The sequence below is a fragment of the Aspergillus flavus genome, chromosome 5 (genome assembly GCF_009017415.1).
Source record: "Aspergillus flavus chromosome 5, complete sequence".
Classification (NCBI taxonomy): domain Eukaryota; kingdom Fungi; phylum Ascomycota; class Eurotiomycetes; order Eurotiales; family Aspergillaceae; genus Aspergillus; species Aspergillus flavus.
The window spans coordinates 284,626-302,077 of NC_092408.1; the positions used below are offsets into that span (position 1 = coordinate 284,626).

At 45.8% G+C, this 17,452-nt stretch overlaps 9 protein-coding genes across 9 annotated transcripts; 5 read left to right on the forward strand and 4 right to left on the reverse strand.

Annotated features, from left to right (window-relative positions):
* Positions 1-220: 220 nt before the first annotated feature.
* F9C07_6873 (uncharacterized protein) lies at positions 221-1,284 on the reverse strand. Its single transcript, XM_071511533.1, has 3 exons — positions 781-1,284; positions 658-729; positions 221-604 (listed from the first exon to the last, which is right to left on the reverse strand). The coding sequence occupies exons 1-3, from the start codon at positions 1,247-1,249 to the stop codon at positions 393-395; spliced, it is 753 nt and encodes a 250-aa protein (XP_071364205.1). The 5' UTR covers positions 1,250-1,284; the 3' UTR covers positions 221-392.
* A 3,273-nt stretch (positions 1,285-4,557) lies between these two features.
* On the forward strand, positions 4,558-6,042 carry F9C07_2284313 (uncharacterized protein). Its single transcript, XM_041293153.2, has 3 exons — positions 4,558-5,397; positions 5,450-5,515; positions 5,568-6,042. Exons 1-3 carry the CDS (start codon positions 4,719-4,721, stop codon positions 5,792-5,794), a joined length of 972 nt encoding a protein of 323 aa, XP_041147110.1. The 5' UTR covers positions 4,558-4,718; the 3' UTR covers positions 5,795-6,042.
* A 776-nt stretch (positions 6,043-6,818) lies between these two features.
* Positions 6,819-7,105, forward strand: F9C07_6871 (uncharacterized protein; the record flags this gene model as incomplete). Its single annotated transcript, XM_071511532.1, has 2 exons — positions 6,819-6,829; positions 6,874-7,105. 2 exons carry the CDS (start codon positions 6,819-6,821, stop codon positions 7,103-7,105), a joined length of 243 nt encoding a protein of 80 aa, XP_071364206.1.
* A 214-nt stretch (positions 7,106-7,319) lies between these two features.
* Positions 7,320-8,638, reverse strand: F9C07_2284315 (putative competence/damage-inducible protein CinA). Its single transcript, XM_041286503.2, has 2 exons — positions 8,379-8,638; positions 7,320-8,291 (listed from the first exon to the last, which is right to left on the reverse strand). Exon 2 carries the CDS (start codon positions 8,190-8,192, stop codon positions 7,641-7,643), a length of 552 nt encoding a protein of 183 aa, XP_041147111.1. The 5' UTR covers positions 8,193-8,291; positions 8,379-8,638; the 3' UTR covers positions 7,320-7,640.
* Positions 8,639-9,374: 736 nt separating this feature from the next.
* Positions 9,375-10,020, forward strand: F9C07_2233554 (uncharacterized protein; the record flags this gene model as incomplete). Its single annotated transcript, XM_041286502.1, has 2 exons — positions 9,375-9,601; positions 9,660-10,020. The coding sequence occupies 2 exons, from the start codon at positions 9,375-9,377 to the stop codon at positions 10,018-10,020; spliced, it is 588 nt and encodes a 195-aa protein (XP_041147112.1).
* Positions 10,021-12,040: 2,020 nt separating this feature from the next.
* F9C07_6868 (putative endoplasmic reticulum mannosyl-oligosaccharide 1,2-alpha-mannosidase) lies at positions 12,041-12,419 on the forward strand (the record flags this gene model as incomplete). Its single annotated transcript, XM_071511531.1, has 2 exons — positions 12,041-12,205; positions 12,273-12,419. The coding sequence occupies 2 exons, from the start codon at positions 12,041-12,043 to the stop codon at positions 12,417-12,419; spliced, it is 312 nt and encodes a 103-aa protein (XP_071364207.1).
* Positions 12,420-13,187: 768 nt separating this feature from the next.
* On the reverse strand, positions 13,188-13,604 carry F9C07_6867 (uncharacterized protein; the record flags this gene model as incomplete). Its single annotated transcript, XM_071511530.1, has 2 exons — positions 13,188-13,392; positions 13,537-13,604. 2 exons carry the CDS (start codon positions 13,602-13,604, stop codon positions 13,188-13,190), a joined length of 273 nt encoding a protein of 90 aa, XP_071364208.1.
* F9C07_2284317 (uncharacterized protein) lies at positions 13,188-15,154 on the reverse strand. Its single transcript, XM_071510687.1, has 8 exons — positions 14,736-15,154; positions 14,592-14,662; positions 14,452-14,526; positions 14,297-14,405; positions 14,109-14,197; positions 14,003-14,059; positions 13,537-13,929; positions 13,188-13,392 (listed from the first exon to the last, which is right to left on the reverse strand). The coding sequence occupies exons 1-7, from the start codon at positions 15,000-15,002 to the stop codon at positions 13,797-13,799; spliced, it is 801 nt and encodes a 266-aa protein (XP_071364209.1). The 5' UTR covers positions 15,003-15,154; the 3' UTR covers positions 13,188-13,392; positions 13,537-13,796.
* Positions 15,146-17,428, forward strand: F9C07_2284318 (Phophatidylserine decarboxylase-domain-containing protein). The gene has a single exon (XM_041286504.2). It carries the CDS (start codon positions 16,062-16,064, stop codon positions 17,406-17,408), a length of 1,347 nt encoding a protein of 448 aa, XP_041147113.1. The 5' UTR covers positions 15,146-16,061; the 3' UTR covers positions 17,409-17,428.
* The last annotated feature ends 24 nt before the right edge of the window (positions 17,429-17,452 follow it).

Genomic DNA, 17,452 nt, shown 5'->3' on the forward strand with positions numbered 1-17,452 from the left:
ACAATATTTAGTACGAGTCTCCCTGACTGTAGATTCCTCTATTATTCGAAGGACAAAGAAAAATTAAAACAAGAGAAGTATACAGAACAGTCTATGGGTTGCCTTCTTAGATGAGGTATAGAAGAGCTAGTCTAGCTGTGTTTCCTTGTGGACAAGACGGTGCAATTCACCCATAAAATTCAAGTTTACATTCTTAAATAGAACTAGCAGAAGTAGGTATCTCCTCTCCAGGCTAAGACTAGATAGTAAGTACTATGTATTACTACCGTCCGCATTGACATTGAAACTGCAAAACTGGGAAACAAGTGCACAGCTATACCCAGCTTCAATATCCGTGTTCAACCGCAATGAATACCTCGCCGCGCGTACAGAAGGCTTTCTGTCCGATCACCTTAGACGAGATAGATAACGGACCTATCCACATTCGAAGCACGAATCTGCGAAGAAGGATTCCGGTAAAGGTGACAGGTATTTTTGTTTGCCTTGGTGTCGACGGTTGCTCTGGCGCATCCAGCTGTGCTCGCGCAAAGATCAGCACATTCCTGGAACGAATCTACATCCTTAACTATGTTCATATTGGCACCGCTTCCGACAGCCGCAGAAACTGTAGAGCTGTTAGATTATCATGAACAATGTTAAATGACACGGTGTGCTAACCTGTATGACCGCATGCGATCTTGTATTTCTTTGATCCAGTGGAATAAGTCTGAACTTGAAGGCCGTTGGTACCTGTTAGGAGTCAGTAAAAGGAATGACCTAGAAAAATGAATGTTGCTTTACAAGTCCGAGCCGCCAAACCCTTGCACTTCTTCAGCTCAGCCTCCATCGTCTCCAAATCAGCTTCACATCCACTTCCCCCAAATGGATCCTCCCCTGCTTCTTCCTCGTCCTTCCGATAAGTGATCCACATGTTGTCAGACCCGGTCTTGATGGAGGGCTCAGAGCCATGTTGAACCAGGTAGCACGGATATGGCAGTGTCGTCTTGGCCGTCCAGATTGCACCCACGCAGCCGTCGCTGCTGGCGCACTCGCCAATGCAAGCCTCCGGGTTGGCAACATTCAACCCAGTCCTGGAACCATCCGTGGTGTATTTCCCACAGCTAAAGGTGGCGTGAAGTCCAGGCTGGACTTCAACTTCGCCGGAACTGGGGGTATCACAAATGCGCTTGTACTCTGGGCGAGCATGAGGCGCATTTGCATAGGCAACTCCAGCCAGGGAGAGCATTGCCAAAGGAGCTTGGAACTTCATATTTAGGGATAAGAAGGATAGCTTGTGAGATGCTCGGAGTGGGAAGTGACACGAGAGAATAAACGAAGATCGTTTGCTTTGGTGTTGTCAAGATGCTTTTACTTCCAGAGCAGTTGACTGGGTATTTATATTGTACCTGAACAGACGGCTGAATAGATTGACTGATAAATCACAGTGTATCCCAACACAAGCCATCCTAAGCATGCCGCAAGGGGTATGAAAACCACCTTTCAGGATCCACAACATCCCCTGGGTACCTTTCGCTGATTCTATGGATCTACGTACGTATGCCTATTCGAATATGATCATCAATTCAGGACTAGTGTCAGTTTTAGGCCTGTACTAAATGAAAGTAGCAATAGTGAGTGGTCATATTGAAACTTGTCGAATCACGACCTACCACGTCATATAGGATCATAGATACCAAAGGTTGCTTTTTGTAACTCTTAGCGGAAATTATTAGATCTAACGCTGGCGCACGAGATATATCAGAAAGTATAAGCTTGCATACCAGACAGTAGACCTCACTCAGGCATGCGCGATCGTTTCATTCTAGGAATATTGTGGAGATGTGAGGAAACCAATCGTTGAGGTATCCTCGGCCGAGTTAGGTAATGAGCTAGCAGGCGTGGTTTACTGGGAAGAGCCTTGCACAATGGTGAGACACATCGTCTCTATTGGATACTAGCGCCACCTGTGTATTTCTCAGTTGGTAAGGAAACTCTTTGCCACACTGATCAGTCAAAGTTCCTATGAAAAGCGCACCGTTTCCACAGGTGAGATATGACTATCCGTGCCGAAGGCTGAAGAGACCCACCTGTTAAAATATGTAAGGGAATAAAAGAAAACTGCATAAGAATTTTTGACTGTGGGTCCATACTGGAGTATCGTATGCATGGTATGATATTACCGCTGTACGTTTAGGTAATGTGTAGTGTCCACTACGGCGCCAAGGTCCATCGCCGATGCAGAGCCATTGAAACACCTTTTGCTTTTTGCCGTCTACATTTGGAAACATCAGTCCTCTACAGCAGGAAGCTATGCAATCGGGGCGAAATGTTGCTGTTGCTGTAGGCAATGGTAATGCGACAATACCCAAATTGGTGATCGAGATGTGGGCTCAGTAAATGAAAGACAGGTCAGAGTTTCTCCACTCCTACTTTCAGCTGAATGAGGACGAGGGGGGGCTTCGTTCTGCAAGAAGACAGCCCCAGCTGCAGGCCGACCCGTCCTGTGACCTGCATTCCAGGATGTTCCCGATGTGAATACAGTAATACCCTGTTAGAAGCAGTCAACTGAGCTGGCTGCCTAGAATGCGTATATCGGGGGATTGCTTATATTGAAATATCTATACAGAATAGTAGGAATCGGGATTTTAAGTATTATATCTAATTTATATTGGATATTATTAATATTTCTGCGTAGTTAAGGGTATTCAAATAGCAAGACATAGACTATAGTGTAAGAGAGAAATATAATTTTTTAGTTGTAGATATGTTGTACAGGTAAGATTTTAAAACTAAAAAAACCAAAAAGTAGTAGAACACATAATTTAAATCTTTATATATTCTTAAAAATATATAATTGGTCAAGAGAATCCATTTTACTCCCTTATAAGCAATTTTGTATGGGGGATTAAACAGAATGATGGAATCTCCCTATATAGCGGTTTTTAAAGTATTTTGTGTCACAGAAATGATAACGATCATGCAAGGTGACTGTACAGTATACCCTGTCCCAGGTGCATGGACATCCCGGTGGCCGAACGGCGTCTTCGGTGTCTATATCCGTCACCTTTCTAATGACGTACAGTGGCCCCGTTAGGAGGATTGATCATTGTATACAGAGAATCTTAGAGGTCCTCGGCTATAAATTAGTACTGTAGTCATTAGTAGGAAATCAAGAATCAGTCTTCTGTCTCTAGTATCTACTGCCTAGTGCTTTGCCCACGTATCCTTACCTAGTTGACAGGTCCTCTACCCTGACTAGTAGATACTCCTCTGACATTTTGTATGGGAAATGATCTTAGACACCTAATCAGATTGCTCATGATGCGTAAATTTCCTATATCGGGGTTGCTTATAACGGGTTTTTACTGTACTGCCTCCTTGACATTATCATCCAGACATGATCTAGGCTGGCTGGAGCCAATGCTGTTCCAGTCTAATGGAACTATTCCCTCCTTGCTTAAACCCTTATCCGCACTGCAAGATCACTGCCTTACATTTTAATACCCGAGTTTGAAATTGCTCTTTCCACGATAGCTTTTGATCCTGGATAATCATCTCAAATTGCATTATGTTTCCAGCCAAACAGCGGTTTGTGTGTGAGTAAGTGTAAAATAAGATTCAGGGCACTGTTAGAGTTACGGATCGATACAGAACTTACGGATTATCCGCCACTATTGAATGCTATACATCTTGAATCATGCAAACCTGTGGATCCGGATATCTTTTCCGCAGGACCCACATCCAACCAAATTCTCCAAAACCCCTGCAGCCTTTTTGATCGGCATTTTCAACCAGGGTTCTGCAACCCTGTGAACTTTATTGATCATCTGCCGTAATCTGTGTTGACAAGATAGGACACACGGTCAAGGGATGAGGATGAGACAAGTGAAATGGGTAGGGAATGTGGAACTCATCACTCCTTCTTCCGGAGATAATTGCGATGAATTTAACAAGGTAAGATCGAGAAATCGAGAAACTCCGCCGTGTTATACTACGGGGATGCTGAATGTCCTATCTCACATTCCCTAGTCTTGTTGGACTGCAGAAGCAACGGATGGGCCGGTGATACGTCCAAGGACCCACTCACTCGGCAGCAGGAGATGTACCGCTGCATGAAGTCACTCTGGCATGCTTGACTAAGAGCGTTTGAGTGATTTGGAATGCCATCTGGAACGCGAAATCTGTGGTATTCGGAATGGTGAAAGCCGGTTAGCAATGTACGCTCTAGCGCACACATGACCAACCGATCCGTCGCATTAAACACCAATGTACATACTATACCTAATTTTGAGAGTATTCGGCCAGCCATGAGACGATAATCTAGTCGAAGCAAAGGAAGGGGGAAATAACGGGGAGCTGAAATGCTTCACTGATAACTGTTTTGGGACAACGAATTGATGATCCCCTGTCCTGCTATGATGTCTCAAATTCTAGAGGACTAGTCAAAAAAAAAAAAAAAAAAAAAAAAAAAAAAAAAAAACGAGCAAGGGCGTAAAACATACACAAATCGAGTGAGATAATGTTAGACATATCATTTGGCAGAAGCTACCCTAAAAATGTGTAATATGCAAGGGTGGATGGATATCCGTACAGCAGTCGAGGTTTAACACACGATATTCGTTCCTTTTCCCTTTTGACTCTAGAACTTATCACCCTACCGATCGGACATTCCACAGTATATTAACCCTATCTCATGCCACCTTTGATACCACTATCCCACCGGCAGCACCTCTTTCACGATGAAGCCACAATCATTCATTTTCTTTGCACTTGCCACTGGGGTTCTGGCCCAAACGTCACCGGAAAATGATTACAAGCGTATTTGCTTTGCCCTAGATGGCCAAGAGGAAGACATCCTTCCCGGATATAGAGTGAAATATACATGTGACTTCTACGGACAGCACAATGGCAGCCCTGTCGAAGGTGTGGAAAGTGCCAAGGATTGTGCACAACTGTGCCAGACAGCTGGCTCCAGCTGTGCGGGAAGTTCATGGTTCATGAAAGGACGCAAGTGTCTCCTCAGCGGTAGCAATAGTGAGGCAAAGCGCAAGTTCACGGTTTACATGGAGAAGGTTGGGGAGGCCAGTGACCCTTTCGGTGAAGACGAGGATGATCCGTTTGGCGGTGATGAACCAGAAGAAGATGATCCATTTGGCGCCGATGAGCCAGAGGAAGACGATCCATTTGGTGCCGATGAGCCAGAGGTAGATGACCCATTTGGTGCCGATGAACCGGAAGAGGATGATCCATTTGGTGCCGATGAGCCAGAGGTAGATGACCCATTTGGTGCCGATGAACCGGAAGAGGATGATCCATTTGGTGCCGATGAGCCAGAGGAAGATGACCCATTTGGAGCCGACGAGCCGGAGGATAACGATACAGCCTGTGGATGCGATAATTGCGAAGTAGATGTGGCATGTGAGTTTAGCCCTCTTCCTAACAACGAAAAACGCCGCTGACTGCTATTTAGGCGGATACCCTGACGAAGCTTCACCCGCTCTGAAGGGTAAAGCATACAAGGTCTTCTGTCAGAAATGTAAGTGGCACCTAACTGCCATCGATATTTGTGGTTTTTAACGTTGATATAGTGGATGATGTCGGAGGAAAGAATATCAGACCGCCGTTCAAGGTTAACTCCGTCAAAGAGTGTATCGAAGCATGTTCTGATGTGCCCAACTCCCAATGCAAGAGGGCTATCTGGACTAATTCCCGAGATGCCAACGGTCAGAGGTCCTGTTGGCTGCGGGAATGGAACGGAGTCAAGAAGGTTCCTACTAAGGTGGGCTCGTGGAGCAGTGCCCATGTGCAAGAGTAAGGACGTATCTCTGTTAGTTATGTTTTTAGTGAGTGGCATGGAACCCGTGTGGTAATTCTGGCTACGTGTTGACATAGTCATTGTCAAAAGCTCTCTATGTAAATCAAATTTGGCATAACCTACTGTATCGAGGTGATTGAAGTAGCTAATCTTCTCTACTATCCTACGAGAGTTTACGAAATAGAGTATGGTCAATCATTTGGCATTTATTTTAAGTCTAGATTTAGGAGACTTTCATTCATACACCGCCATATTTCCAGGGCCCAGGTCACGTAGATACGTCGTTACTCTCCACCTCTACTAGGTCTCTATATATAGAACTCTCTCCATATATTCACTTTGCTAGATGGTCACAAGATATAACACCGCACCAGAACATGCTGTCCACCATACCTAGATAAAAATACCAGTGGGTGGTCGATTAGACCCCGAAAACAGAAGTAGTGCAAGCTTGATGGGCTCCCTACTTTCGGTCTGATAATCTGATCAACATACACATTCTCCATCAAGGATTTGTCCGGATGCAAGAGGCATTTTCCCAACCCCAAGCCCTTTTGAGCTGTGCTTGTGTCACTCTGGTTGACCATGCATGCTCTTCCTCTAGCTCGGCTAAAATACCAATAAGAGCCTGCTGTTGTAACAGGTCTTCGAACCTATCCTCACACATAGCGATTGCAATGCACGCTGTAAGAAGCGCAGGCGAGATATCTCTGTTTGTAGTGGCTATGCCGCACGGTCTGAGAACGGCCTTTCTGACATTCTAATCTACAGACTGCAACGTCGTGTGTCGTTCTAGTCCTAAGTGCAGGATTCTTGAGTTATAGACGGTAAGGAGAATCCTAGCGAGCTCTAAGTGTTGAATTCCAATGACATGGCAGCTTCCTAAACCAAATCTCCGGGAAAATGATCCTTCGTGTACTGTCTGGGCTCTGAGCATGGGTGGGCTCGAAGGAGGAAGGCTTGTGCTCTTCCCAATACGTGTCAAAAGCAACCAGATCTTCGTAGCAAGCCACTCATTCAGCAAATGTCCCAGCTGTGTGAATGCCCGTGTTAGCAGTAGCTGAGTAATGCGTCTGCAGCGCTGCGGGCGAGGGTATCTCATCTATCCCGAAGCAGGGAAATTTATGCCAGAGCGCTGGCTGGGTGAAGACGATCGGAGGCTACAGTCATATTTTGTACTCTTCAACAGCGGCACTCAAGCGTGTATTGGACGGAATCAGACTTACTTGGAGCAATCCATTATGCTCGCTACTGTTGTGCACCGGTACGAATTTGCTCTCCCGCATCGGGAATGGGAACAAGACTGAGTAGAAGTAACCAATTTGCTGCCGGGCCCGTTACCTATCAAAGTATGGAGGAGAGAATTGACTTAGCATTTATGTATTTCGAGCATGGAATGTTATCATGAGGAATAACCATCTGCGTGTCTATGTATAGGCTGCCACCTTGTTGCTTGGGCAGAAGAATTAAAGGGCAATTCTATTTCTTACCTTGAGTAGTCCTTTTCCTGGTTCAACTGGAAATAGCCTAGAGGCAATGGTGTTCTAAGCTACCCCAAATGCGATAGGAAATCAAGGAGAGGTCGCTCATCTGTCTTTTGTTTTTAAAGTATATAAAGACTTGCTTAAGAGGTTTTATCCATACACTGCCATGACTTTCGCACCTCTAGATGCGTCGTTGCTGTCTACCTCCACTGGGATTATACATATGCAACCCCTCTCTATATTCCCCCCTTGGAGAATATTCAGAACATAGAACAGCACAGCAGGAGTCAGTATTAGCTATAACTTGGTGTACCCAGTGTTGAGATGTAAAAGCAATGGGCAGATCCGGCATGAATCCTCTTCTATTTCCTCCCGCCACCCTGGTAAGCAATAAGTTCCTCACGCAGTCGAGACAAGGCTTCTAGAACAGTTGCTTCGCGGATATGCTCACGAGTTCCAGGGAAGTTGAAGGGACCCCAAGCTCGGGTCCCAGTAGGTGACGCAATGCCGATATACACCGTGCCGACAGGCTTTCCATCCTGAGATGCGGGACCAGCGACCCCCGTTGTCCCAATACCCCACACTGTTGGGCTGTTGTCATAAGTTGTGACTTTGCGAGCGCCTTCGGCCATCTGTGTTGCGACATCGGGGTCAATCACACCCATCGTAGCGATCAGGTCTGGATCCACGCCCAGGAGTTGCTGCTTGAGAGGTGTTGCATAGGACACAACACCACCACGGAATACTGCACTGGAGCCTGGCACAGAGGTGAGTGCGGCCATCACACCACCCGCCGTCAGGGATTCTGCGACTCCTAGTGTTTGTCCTGCCTGGTTAAGCATGTGGATGACATCGGTAGCTATATCAAGGAGCGTCTCGGTGTTTCGCTGTATATACACGGGGTTGGAAGCCATCGTGGGCTATATGGTAAAAGGCCTAGGGTAACGATTTGAAGGCTGGGATGAATCGAGTTGTGCTATTCCGAAGACTGACAGTCACTTGATACTAAACTACTGCAAGACCATGGAACACCGGGGAAATTTAAGTCAGTCAACAATTTAGGTGCCTGTGAAAATCCCAGAGGAACTTTGAACACGTACATCGACAACAATAATAGAAGGCCATAGTATTCTCTTCCTACAGACCCCAAGGCTGCACCTATTGCCGTACAGAATAAGAGCCTCAACTAGCCAAGGCTTACTCTGATTGGAACAAGCATAACAAGCTTCCTAGTAATTAACCGTGCTTTTATTAGTTGGGCCAACCAATACAAGACTATATGTTTGCCTGGTAGGGTGAAGGATTGCAAGATTACGAGGCAGTGCTGCCTAAAACCTTGCCATTTTCAAAGTCCACATGGCTCCCTTATGCACCCGACTTGACTGAAGCGAAGAGACTTCCTTTATTTCGTTCGCTTTTCTTTTCATTTTCTCTTCCTAAATAACACAGGCTACTGTAGATAAGCTATACTCCGTATAATGCCATGGCCATGAGATCGTGATAGGGTCGGTATTGAAAATTCTTAGCGGCAACTTTCAGGGTTTGCAAAAACCCCACCTAATGTAACCACAACTATCATACAACGTGCAGCCTCGGCTGGATTTCGGTTCACGCAACCCCCAAGATTTTATCGAGTTGTTACGTATGACCTCCACAAGATGGCAAGCACGATTGAGAAATTTGCCCAATTAGAGACCCTCTGGGACAAAGCAATCCAGTCGCCGGCGGGTGGCCGCCCCTCGCGGTGATGCAGGTCAACTCACAGAAATACCTGGGGCAATCTGTCGAAGATTTAAGCAACAAAGTTGCCACAAACCCGTATTTTCTAACCTATGCAGAATACTGCCTGATGAAAGAAGATTTACACTTCTTGACATCATGAACCAACTAAAGCATGCGAGTGATCGGCGGCACTGGATGCGGGCACGGCCCGATCTCTAGGCTAAGCAGGAGCAAGCTCGTACTGCAGCTCTTTCCCCGATAGAGTCAAAGGCTTTTGAAAACTTGGAAGATATGTGTTACTCCATTTTGACGGCGCATTACGACGCCAGGGAGGAGAAGCGCAGGCACGAGAGGCCGAGGCATTTGCCCCAATAATGGATCCAAGATGTTATCGATCAGGGAGAAGACAAAAGCTGGGTTATGTATGGTACTATCACAAGGGGCAGGAAGGCTGGACAGAGTTTCAGCATCAATTTGAAGATATCCTGACGACGCAGATGTTTGCAATTGTCGGGTGGGACCAGATTGAACACTCTAAAGTGGCCGAGTTTGTGAAATTCGAGGCTAAATACTCGGAGGAACGAGAACTGGATTTCCTTAGGTAGTGAGTCAGATGCAGGGCTACTATGTATTTATATGATGTTGACCACCTAATAAAGGGACTGTCGGAATCGCCGTGACAGAGGCGAGCTCAAGGCAGGAACTCTCCCCAACATCTTTTTCCTCATGACAGACGAGGCTCGCGTATCGTATAGTCAATGGAGACACAGCTTTGCCTGGGCAATTGACCCAGATTGGACTCGGTCGGGTGCTGATGAAGACGGCTACGATGGACGACTCAAGATCAGTGCAACTCAAATCTACTTCCGATTTTACGAATTCATCTCGACAAAGAAATATACACTGAAGGATATCTGGCGCGACTTTCATCAAGTCAACAAAACACAGACATATGTCCCAGGGCCGCTTCCTGCTTGGCCTTCCACGGACTTGGATAAACCAGTATGGCCTGACTCGTGAATGGCCTTGGATTACATCCCGTAGTCTGTTCCTTTCGTCTGTTATCTCTTCTAATTCTTCACTCGAACCATCGGTACTTATTCTATGACAGGAAGGGCCCCATAGCCCAATATGCTTAGAAAGGAATAATTAAGGCTTGTGAGAGTTGGTGGGATTAAAAGTAAACTTCTTTTTGATACATCCTGCGTTCCAGAATACTTGCTTTTAAACTTTTATTGCGATTATTTCCTTCCCCTTCTCTCCTCCGCCTGTTCTCTCAAAGACTAAAAGAGGATGTTGATCATGACATGTAAGCAAATACCGACTGATTAAAACGGACACAAGCTGCGACTTTCTTCAAGAGACATCATAAAATTGACCAAGAACTACCCGTGCCAAGCGCCGCTTTTTTTTTTTTTTTTTTTGATCCGGGGTAGCGCTTTCTACCTGCTGCTACGAGGCGACAGCTCCTCAAGGCGCCTGTTGACCCATGTGCTATCTCATCAGACAACGTTTCCATGAATAACCCATAAAAGCTCTCCAAAGTATAGGCGCTAAATTTCCCTTTGCCAAAAGCGCTGTTGACGGCAGAGTGAAAAATGCCACATTCATGCCTAGTTGCGTTATATATATCTATGAGAAGGCGATTGACGTCTTGACCGTTCAGGTATTCGAAGAGAGAAATATCCTTGGAAATTCACAGATAATTCCTAGATAACAGAAGAAGTAAGGAAGCAAGGGGACGACGGGAAGTTCCATTCAATTCGTTACAGATTTCACTCGCTATAACCCATTTAAGCTTCTTGGTACTATAGACCCTAGATATATACACAAATAGTCACCAATAGGCAATGCGTTTCCCTAGTTTCACCTTAACACCACACCCACTAGCGCCAATTCCCCGCTAGGGGCCGTAGCCATGGACCACAGATCCACTTTAAGTATTCAGAACCCAAGAGTAAATCAAAAGGAGAACAAGACTAACGCCGTGAGATACAATGAGTTGACACGCATTCGGCCGTGATCAGATGGGCCACTTATCCATGATGTAACAGTATCCAAAATTACCACGATCATATACGGCTCGACGGAGTGGTGCTGCCGGTACAAAATTAGGGTTTTGATTAGCAGCTTGGTTGATTAAATCCCCGCAAACAATTTAAATTTAGCGTATTAAATTCAGAGTTAAGGTTTGTGGAAACAATTGCTTGGCGCAACGTTCCGGAAGTTTGTTGTCAAAACAAAACAAAGCAATAATTTGATTTGGCATGTTCAGACTAATAGTTTCATGATGACCTAAGAGAATTTCACTCAGTCTAAATTATCCTTCACAGGCGGAGGTGTAAGAGTTCAGAGACTTGACCTGTCATATGGTCGTGGCTTCTTGATGAGCCTATCGGCTTTATCAGGACGGCCGCCAGACACGGCTCCATAACAGAGGCACCCACTTAGATTATTGTCAACTTTTCATAGAGAGTTCCATTTTAGTTTGGCGCCTCTTTATTGTACATTTTAATCAGTATTATCATGCTCTACACTCGAGATGGGCCTGCTATCAGATGGCAATCCTTAGAGGGAGGGCATGGAGAGGCTCGTTAGACCTCCAAATAGTGATTCTTCGCCTCGACAATTGTACATTATAATATCAGCACATTCACATAATCGTGGCAATCGCCAATATCAAGGAGTCCAATCCACTCAAGTAAATTCAAAAACACAGTGGGGTATTGAGCCTGTCATACCATATTTCTCACCCAGAATCCAACATCACCCTCCCAACTCGGTAGGGCCCATAGATCAATGACTAGGACGAGCCTTTGGCGCTTGTGGCGAGGCCACCGCTTGACGGTGAGGTACTAATACTAGTGGTTGTTTCGGAGGTGGTACGAGTGCCGGAGGTCGTTGTCGATGACCATCATCTCGTTCATCTCCCACGGCAAGAAGGAAGGACGACAAGGCCTCCTGGAGGCGGGACTTGAACATCAGACACCTGGATGCACATAACCTGCAGCGACCAAAAACTGTTGAATGTCTTTTCTTTATGTATTTTATGACTAACGATCCCGTTTACCGAAAATGGGGATGGGAGATCTTCGAGGCGTTCAAGAAACACACGGTAGTAAAAGACGCAAAAGGGTACACATCTTTGCATGATGTCACCAAGCTTCCCACACCACAATGCGATAATATGGAAAGCCTTTGGCTAGTAAGAAGCTCGGACATTACCGACCCTGTTCAAAATTGGGTGGTACTAATTCACTAACTCAGTGTAGGCCGAGACCTTGAAGTATCTATACTTTCTTTTCTCTCCAAGAGAATTCCTCCCGCTCACCCAAGTGGTTTTCAACACGGAGGCCCATGTTCTACCACGGTTTAATCAGACTAAATTCCAGACGGGCTGGAACCGTAGAGAACTTTGACGTCTTCCTAATAGGGTTCAGTCCCATGCACTAGGAAGGAACCATGCTGTCTACTAAAGCTTTAGCCTCCTGCGATTTGGCCCCCAAGTGCTGCTTCCGAACATCCGATGTCAGACTGATTGCTGATACATTAGCCATCAAACTGATGTCTTAGCACCCATCGTTCATTAGGGCAATATATGCTGCAACCTGAAGTCTTATGGCGTCCGGCTAATTATGAACCTGCAGTCAAGTTATGTTGCCATTAACGATTGTTAAATCCGAGACATCGCAGTACCCACACTACCTTGTAGTCGCATTATTATAGAACGTAATGAATATTTCCCGAGCTAGCCTTCTTAAATTCTAATGCTCCAGACCAAATCATGTCAATATCAGCATATCCTGGGAACGCTAAAGTAACAGATTGGAAAGGCATCCCTCGTCCCTACTTTGGTTGGCGAATGAATTCATTCGATTACCCTCCTGCTTTAGGGCTCATACCAGTAGAGTACAGCTTTGCGGAATTTCGACTGGTGTCTTTTTGAGAATGTTTTTTTGCTTCAATGATGCCCCCATAACTCTCTCCATCGGTGTGTTCCATGTAAGCTCGTTCGAAAAAAGTCATCATCAGGCTCTCCTTCTCGCAGTTTCTTCTCGCGAGAAGCGTCAACTTCAAAATCTTGCTCAATAGCCCGTTTCGGTCTATTTAGCATATCAAGGCTCCAGATGTATCGAAACTTCTGTTCCCATGACACTCTTAGCTTTAGTTTCCAGGAGACCATCTCTCTAGATAACAAGAAGCTCTCTTTGAGAGCTAAGAGCTTTGACTTTCTGTTCAAGAGAGTCAGAAACAGAAGAGGAAGCAGTGGAGAATTGCGAAAGCTGGGATATTTGACTAGCAGTGTGCTTCTTCTGGTCGCGCAGGCTGGCCTTGCGTGGTTCAGACATAAGCGACGCGTACTCTTCGGTGTTCGGCATTTTGTATGTAGAACTAAGAGAGTAATGAAAAAAGGAGAAACCGATCACGATGAGAGGTGGTAAAGAGAAACGGAAGGTGGAGGCGATCAGATGAAGGTAAAGGTGGAAGGGCCAAAGAAAAGAACCGAAAGACTTAGTGTGCAGTGACGGTCATTACCATCCTAATATGGCGCCTTCCTCAATCATCGTTTGATTCACGCAATAGTTTCCAGGAGAATACAACATACTTCTTCCTGGAGTTCTTTCAATAGATTCTATCAGTCACATTCGGGCTGGATGCGATAAGAACAGTCTGCTATGATTAAGCATTCACTCCAGTTATATTGCAATTGATTATTGTTGAACCTGACACGACAAAGTTTCCACCGATTTAGGCTGCTCTGCATATGACCATTTCTGTAACTTATAGTCGCGTCATTATAGATCGTAATGGATCTCTTCCGAGCTAATTGCCTTCTCAGAACAATTCATACTTCTGGCCAAGCTCAAGTCTATATCACCATTTCCTGGGGAGGTTATAGTATCCAGCTTGGAAAGACAATGGTCGTCCCTATTTTTGTTAGCAAAGTAATCGAAGAATAAAAACTATAAAACTGTACACAAGTAACGGATGAAGAACTGACCACCAAACGTCGCAAGAATGCCCTTCTCCTACTACGATGGAGCCGACTTGACTTGGTCTACGAACAGTCAGTTTTACCCATCATCGAATAGGCTGGACAATCATACGATAAGAACAATGACTTGCACTCCTCGGTATAGGTCATGTTGATTTTCACAGACTTCCCATCAAAATGTGAATATTGATATAGCGAAACCTATAAGTGGGAATACATCAGTCGATTTATCCATTTATCCTTGACTTATCCTGAAGAAAATTCAAAAGTCCTCTGCTAGTTTAAAGTCAGATTACTCACAAATCCCGGAGCAGGCACAAAGACGCATTTCGAGTAATAGTACAGGTTATCTGTACAGCCAGTTGACGGCTTCCGACGGTCTTCCTGACATGTCGTATCCGATTCCATCCTAGATGAAGTTATTACAAGCAACATACTGGGGCATGACCACTTACGAATATAAGTAACAATCGAATAGCACTTGATCAGGCTTATCACTGATTGGTACATCGATCGACTTGTTTCCGTGACTATGTATATGGTCAGTGAGGTAGACCAAGTGATTCAACATGCTATGGTAGTAGGCCTGCCATACGTTGGTATGCACTGAGACCACGGGATCACACTGGAATCACCATGGCACCCACGTTGAGAATGAAGCAAGGCCTGAAATATTAATCACCTTCGTTAATTTCTTCGAATGAAAGCCAATGGGGCGAATCCAACCGAGAATGCTTACAGTCTTCGCTGTAACAGATGTTGCTAGGAGCAAAGCTGCCACCAGGGATGGCAGATTTACGATTAACATCTTGTTCTCTCTTGAAAAGAGCCAAGCTGCCTTCCGAACTATGAGGTCAGTAGTATGTTGGGTAGGTAGAGAAGACGGTTCCAAATTGAACGTCGTACATGGAGCGGTAGACCGATGGGGTGCTCTTAAGTATTCCACATCGAGGGTAACCAGGTTACCACACAGACAGTCTATAATATTAGGCAAGAAGATGGCCATACTTTGGTCCGCGGACCCTGGTTACTGTTCCCTCAGCACTCGCAGTCTTCGTGTGTACTTCATCCGCCTTTTCCGAAAACTTAAGCCACATAGCCATCGCTTTCTCTTACCCAATCATGTTAGTAGAGTCAGCTCTGGTAGACGCTTCGTTGATTTACTCAATACGTGCACTCGATGACATCTTCGCTATAGGAACGCAAACTCAATCTCTGGTTGTTACGTGTGCCGTTTTCAGCTACTTGTCAGTGGCGTTGTAACCCACTCCTGAAAGGTTCCGTTGCGTTGACAAGTTGTAAGCTAGAAACATGGAACAAGCCTGTGGAGAACACGATGAACACGGTTAAGTAATGACAGTGGTGACATCTCTACGCTTTTGAATACGAGATAAATGCTTGAACTTGCTAGGAAGTAGTCGTGGATGGCCACACCACATATGCGGTTTCGGCTCAGCTGAAGTACAGTATACAATGCATTGTAGATATTCCTTACTCTGTTGCACTGGTGTGGGCGTTGTATGCTTTAATTGCTTCAGTGATGATCCCATAATGTCAGCACTAGTTCCTTAGTACTACCTACTGGTAGCTGTGCAGCAAGACTGTTACTCTCTCTTCGGTATTGAGAACTGGTGAGCATTACACCTGGGGAAGGTGTGGGTCTAGTAGTCGTACGAGCTGCTACCGTTCCAGCTGCGCATCCGTCGACTCTCGGTTAAACCGAACGGTGAGCTCCAGCCAGCCACGTTCTCCATGAGCAGAGTCTTCAGCTACACCCGTAAGCACCGCTCGGAAAGCTTTTTGTAGATCAATGAGTGCCCAATGCATACAGCATTTAACTATTGCGGGTAGCCTTCGGATTCATTCCATGGTATTGAGACGCTACAGAAATGGAGCAGGCTCATTGCTACGGTGTGGGAGAAGATTGACACCCAAAATCACTAAAGCAGAGCACCGAGTGAAACAGTGCTACTTTACGAATATCCCAATGTCTGATATTTGCACCTATATATTAGTCGCGCCGTATCTTCCTTTCCCCTAAGCCTATCCGTTCCTCGACGCGAGAATGTCAACAGATATACCGTATCCCTTCGCACCGGGTGAGTGGCTACCACCACTCAGTCGAGTCTTCCACTATGTAAACACCCTTCGAGACGAGTGTCTAAAGGACTCGCCGTACCCCAAGCACGAGCCACATTCTCTCGACCCAAGGAGAAAATATCCGAAAGTCATCACCGACTTCAAAGACCTCGTCGAGAATGACCCTGGTCTCAAAGAACTCTCCAAAAAAATGTTTGACGAGATACCCCGATTCGATACCGATCAGTCCAAGTTCTACAACGTACGAAGCTTTGATGAGGCTTTGATAATCTTCGACGCTATCCTGTTCCAATCGCCATCTGTGATGACTCTTAATTCAGGAATCAGTGGCATCACGGTCCCATTCAACGCCGTCCTGAACTGGCCGGCGAATACCCCCAGTGGAAACGAGTTCTTCTTGAACAAGGAAGTCAACGAAAAGATCAAGAACATTGTCAACCAATGGGGAGCATTCCTGCAGTCCCCTGCCTCCCGAGAATATCTCAACGCGGATTCCGACAATGGCTGGTTCTCCCCGGCGTATGTGACTAAAATGAAAGAGTATGCGCAGTGGGATGGACCTATCGAAGACCTGTACGTGTGCGATCCTACCAAGGATTACTGGGGCTTTGGATCGTGGGATGCATTCTTTATCCGTAGGTTCCGTCCCGGGCTGCGACCGGTTCGTGAGGATGACGAACCAGACATTTACATTGTCAGTCCCTGCGAGGCCGGTCCCCAAGTTGAAGAGGGGAAACAATATCCCAAAGATGTTAGGAAGAAAGTGCAAGCCCGTGATACGTTTTGGTTGAAAGGCCAGCCGTACTCGATTTTCAATATGTTGAACTATGATGGCTTAAGCCGACGTTTCGTGTTCGGTACCGTTTACCAGGGCTGGCTCAGCTCTGCGTGCTATCACCGTTGGCATGCACCGATCTCTGGGACGATCAAGAAGGTCGCACTCGTCCCAGGTACTTACTATTCCACAGTCATGTCACATAACTATCCGGAGCCAGATCCGTCGGGGCCCAACCTCTCTCAGCTGTATCTGGCTTCGGTGGCTACTAGAGCGCTTATATTCATCGAGTCGAATTATAAGCCATTGGGGTTGGTGTGCTTTATCGCGATTGGAATGAACGAGATCTCCAGTTGCGAGGTGACAGTGAAAGCGGGTGACAGCGTAACCAAGGGAGAGGAGATAGGGATGTTCCACATGGGAGGTTCAGCGTTCTGTCTGCTGTTTGAAAATGGTGTGGATCTGAAGTTTGAGGATCTACCAACTGGCAGTACGTTGTTCAAATTGAACAGTCGTTTAGCTGAGGTTCTAGTATAAGGTTTAGCTTGCGGATCAGTAATGCTATAAATAAAAGCTTGAAG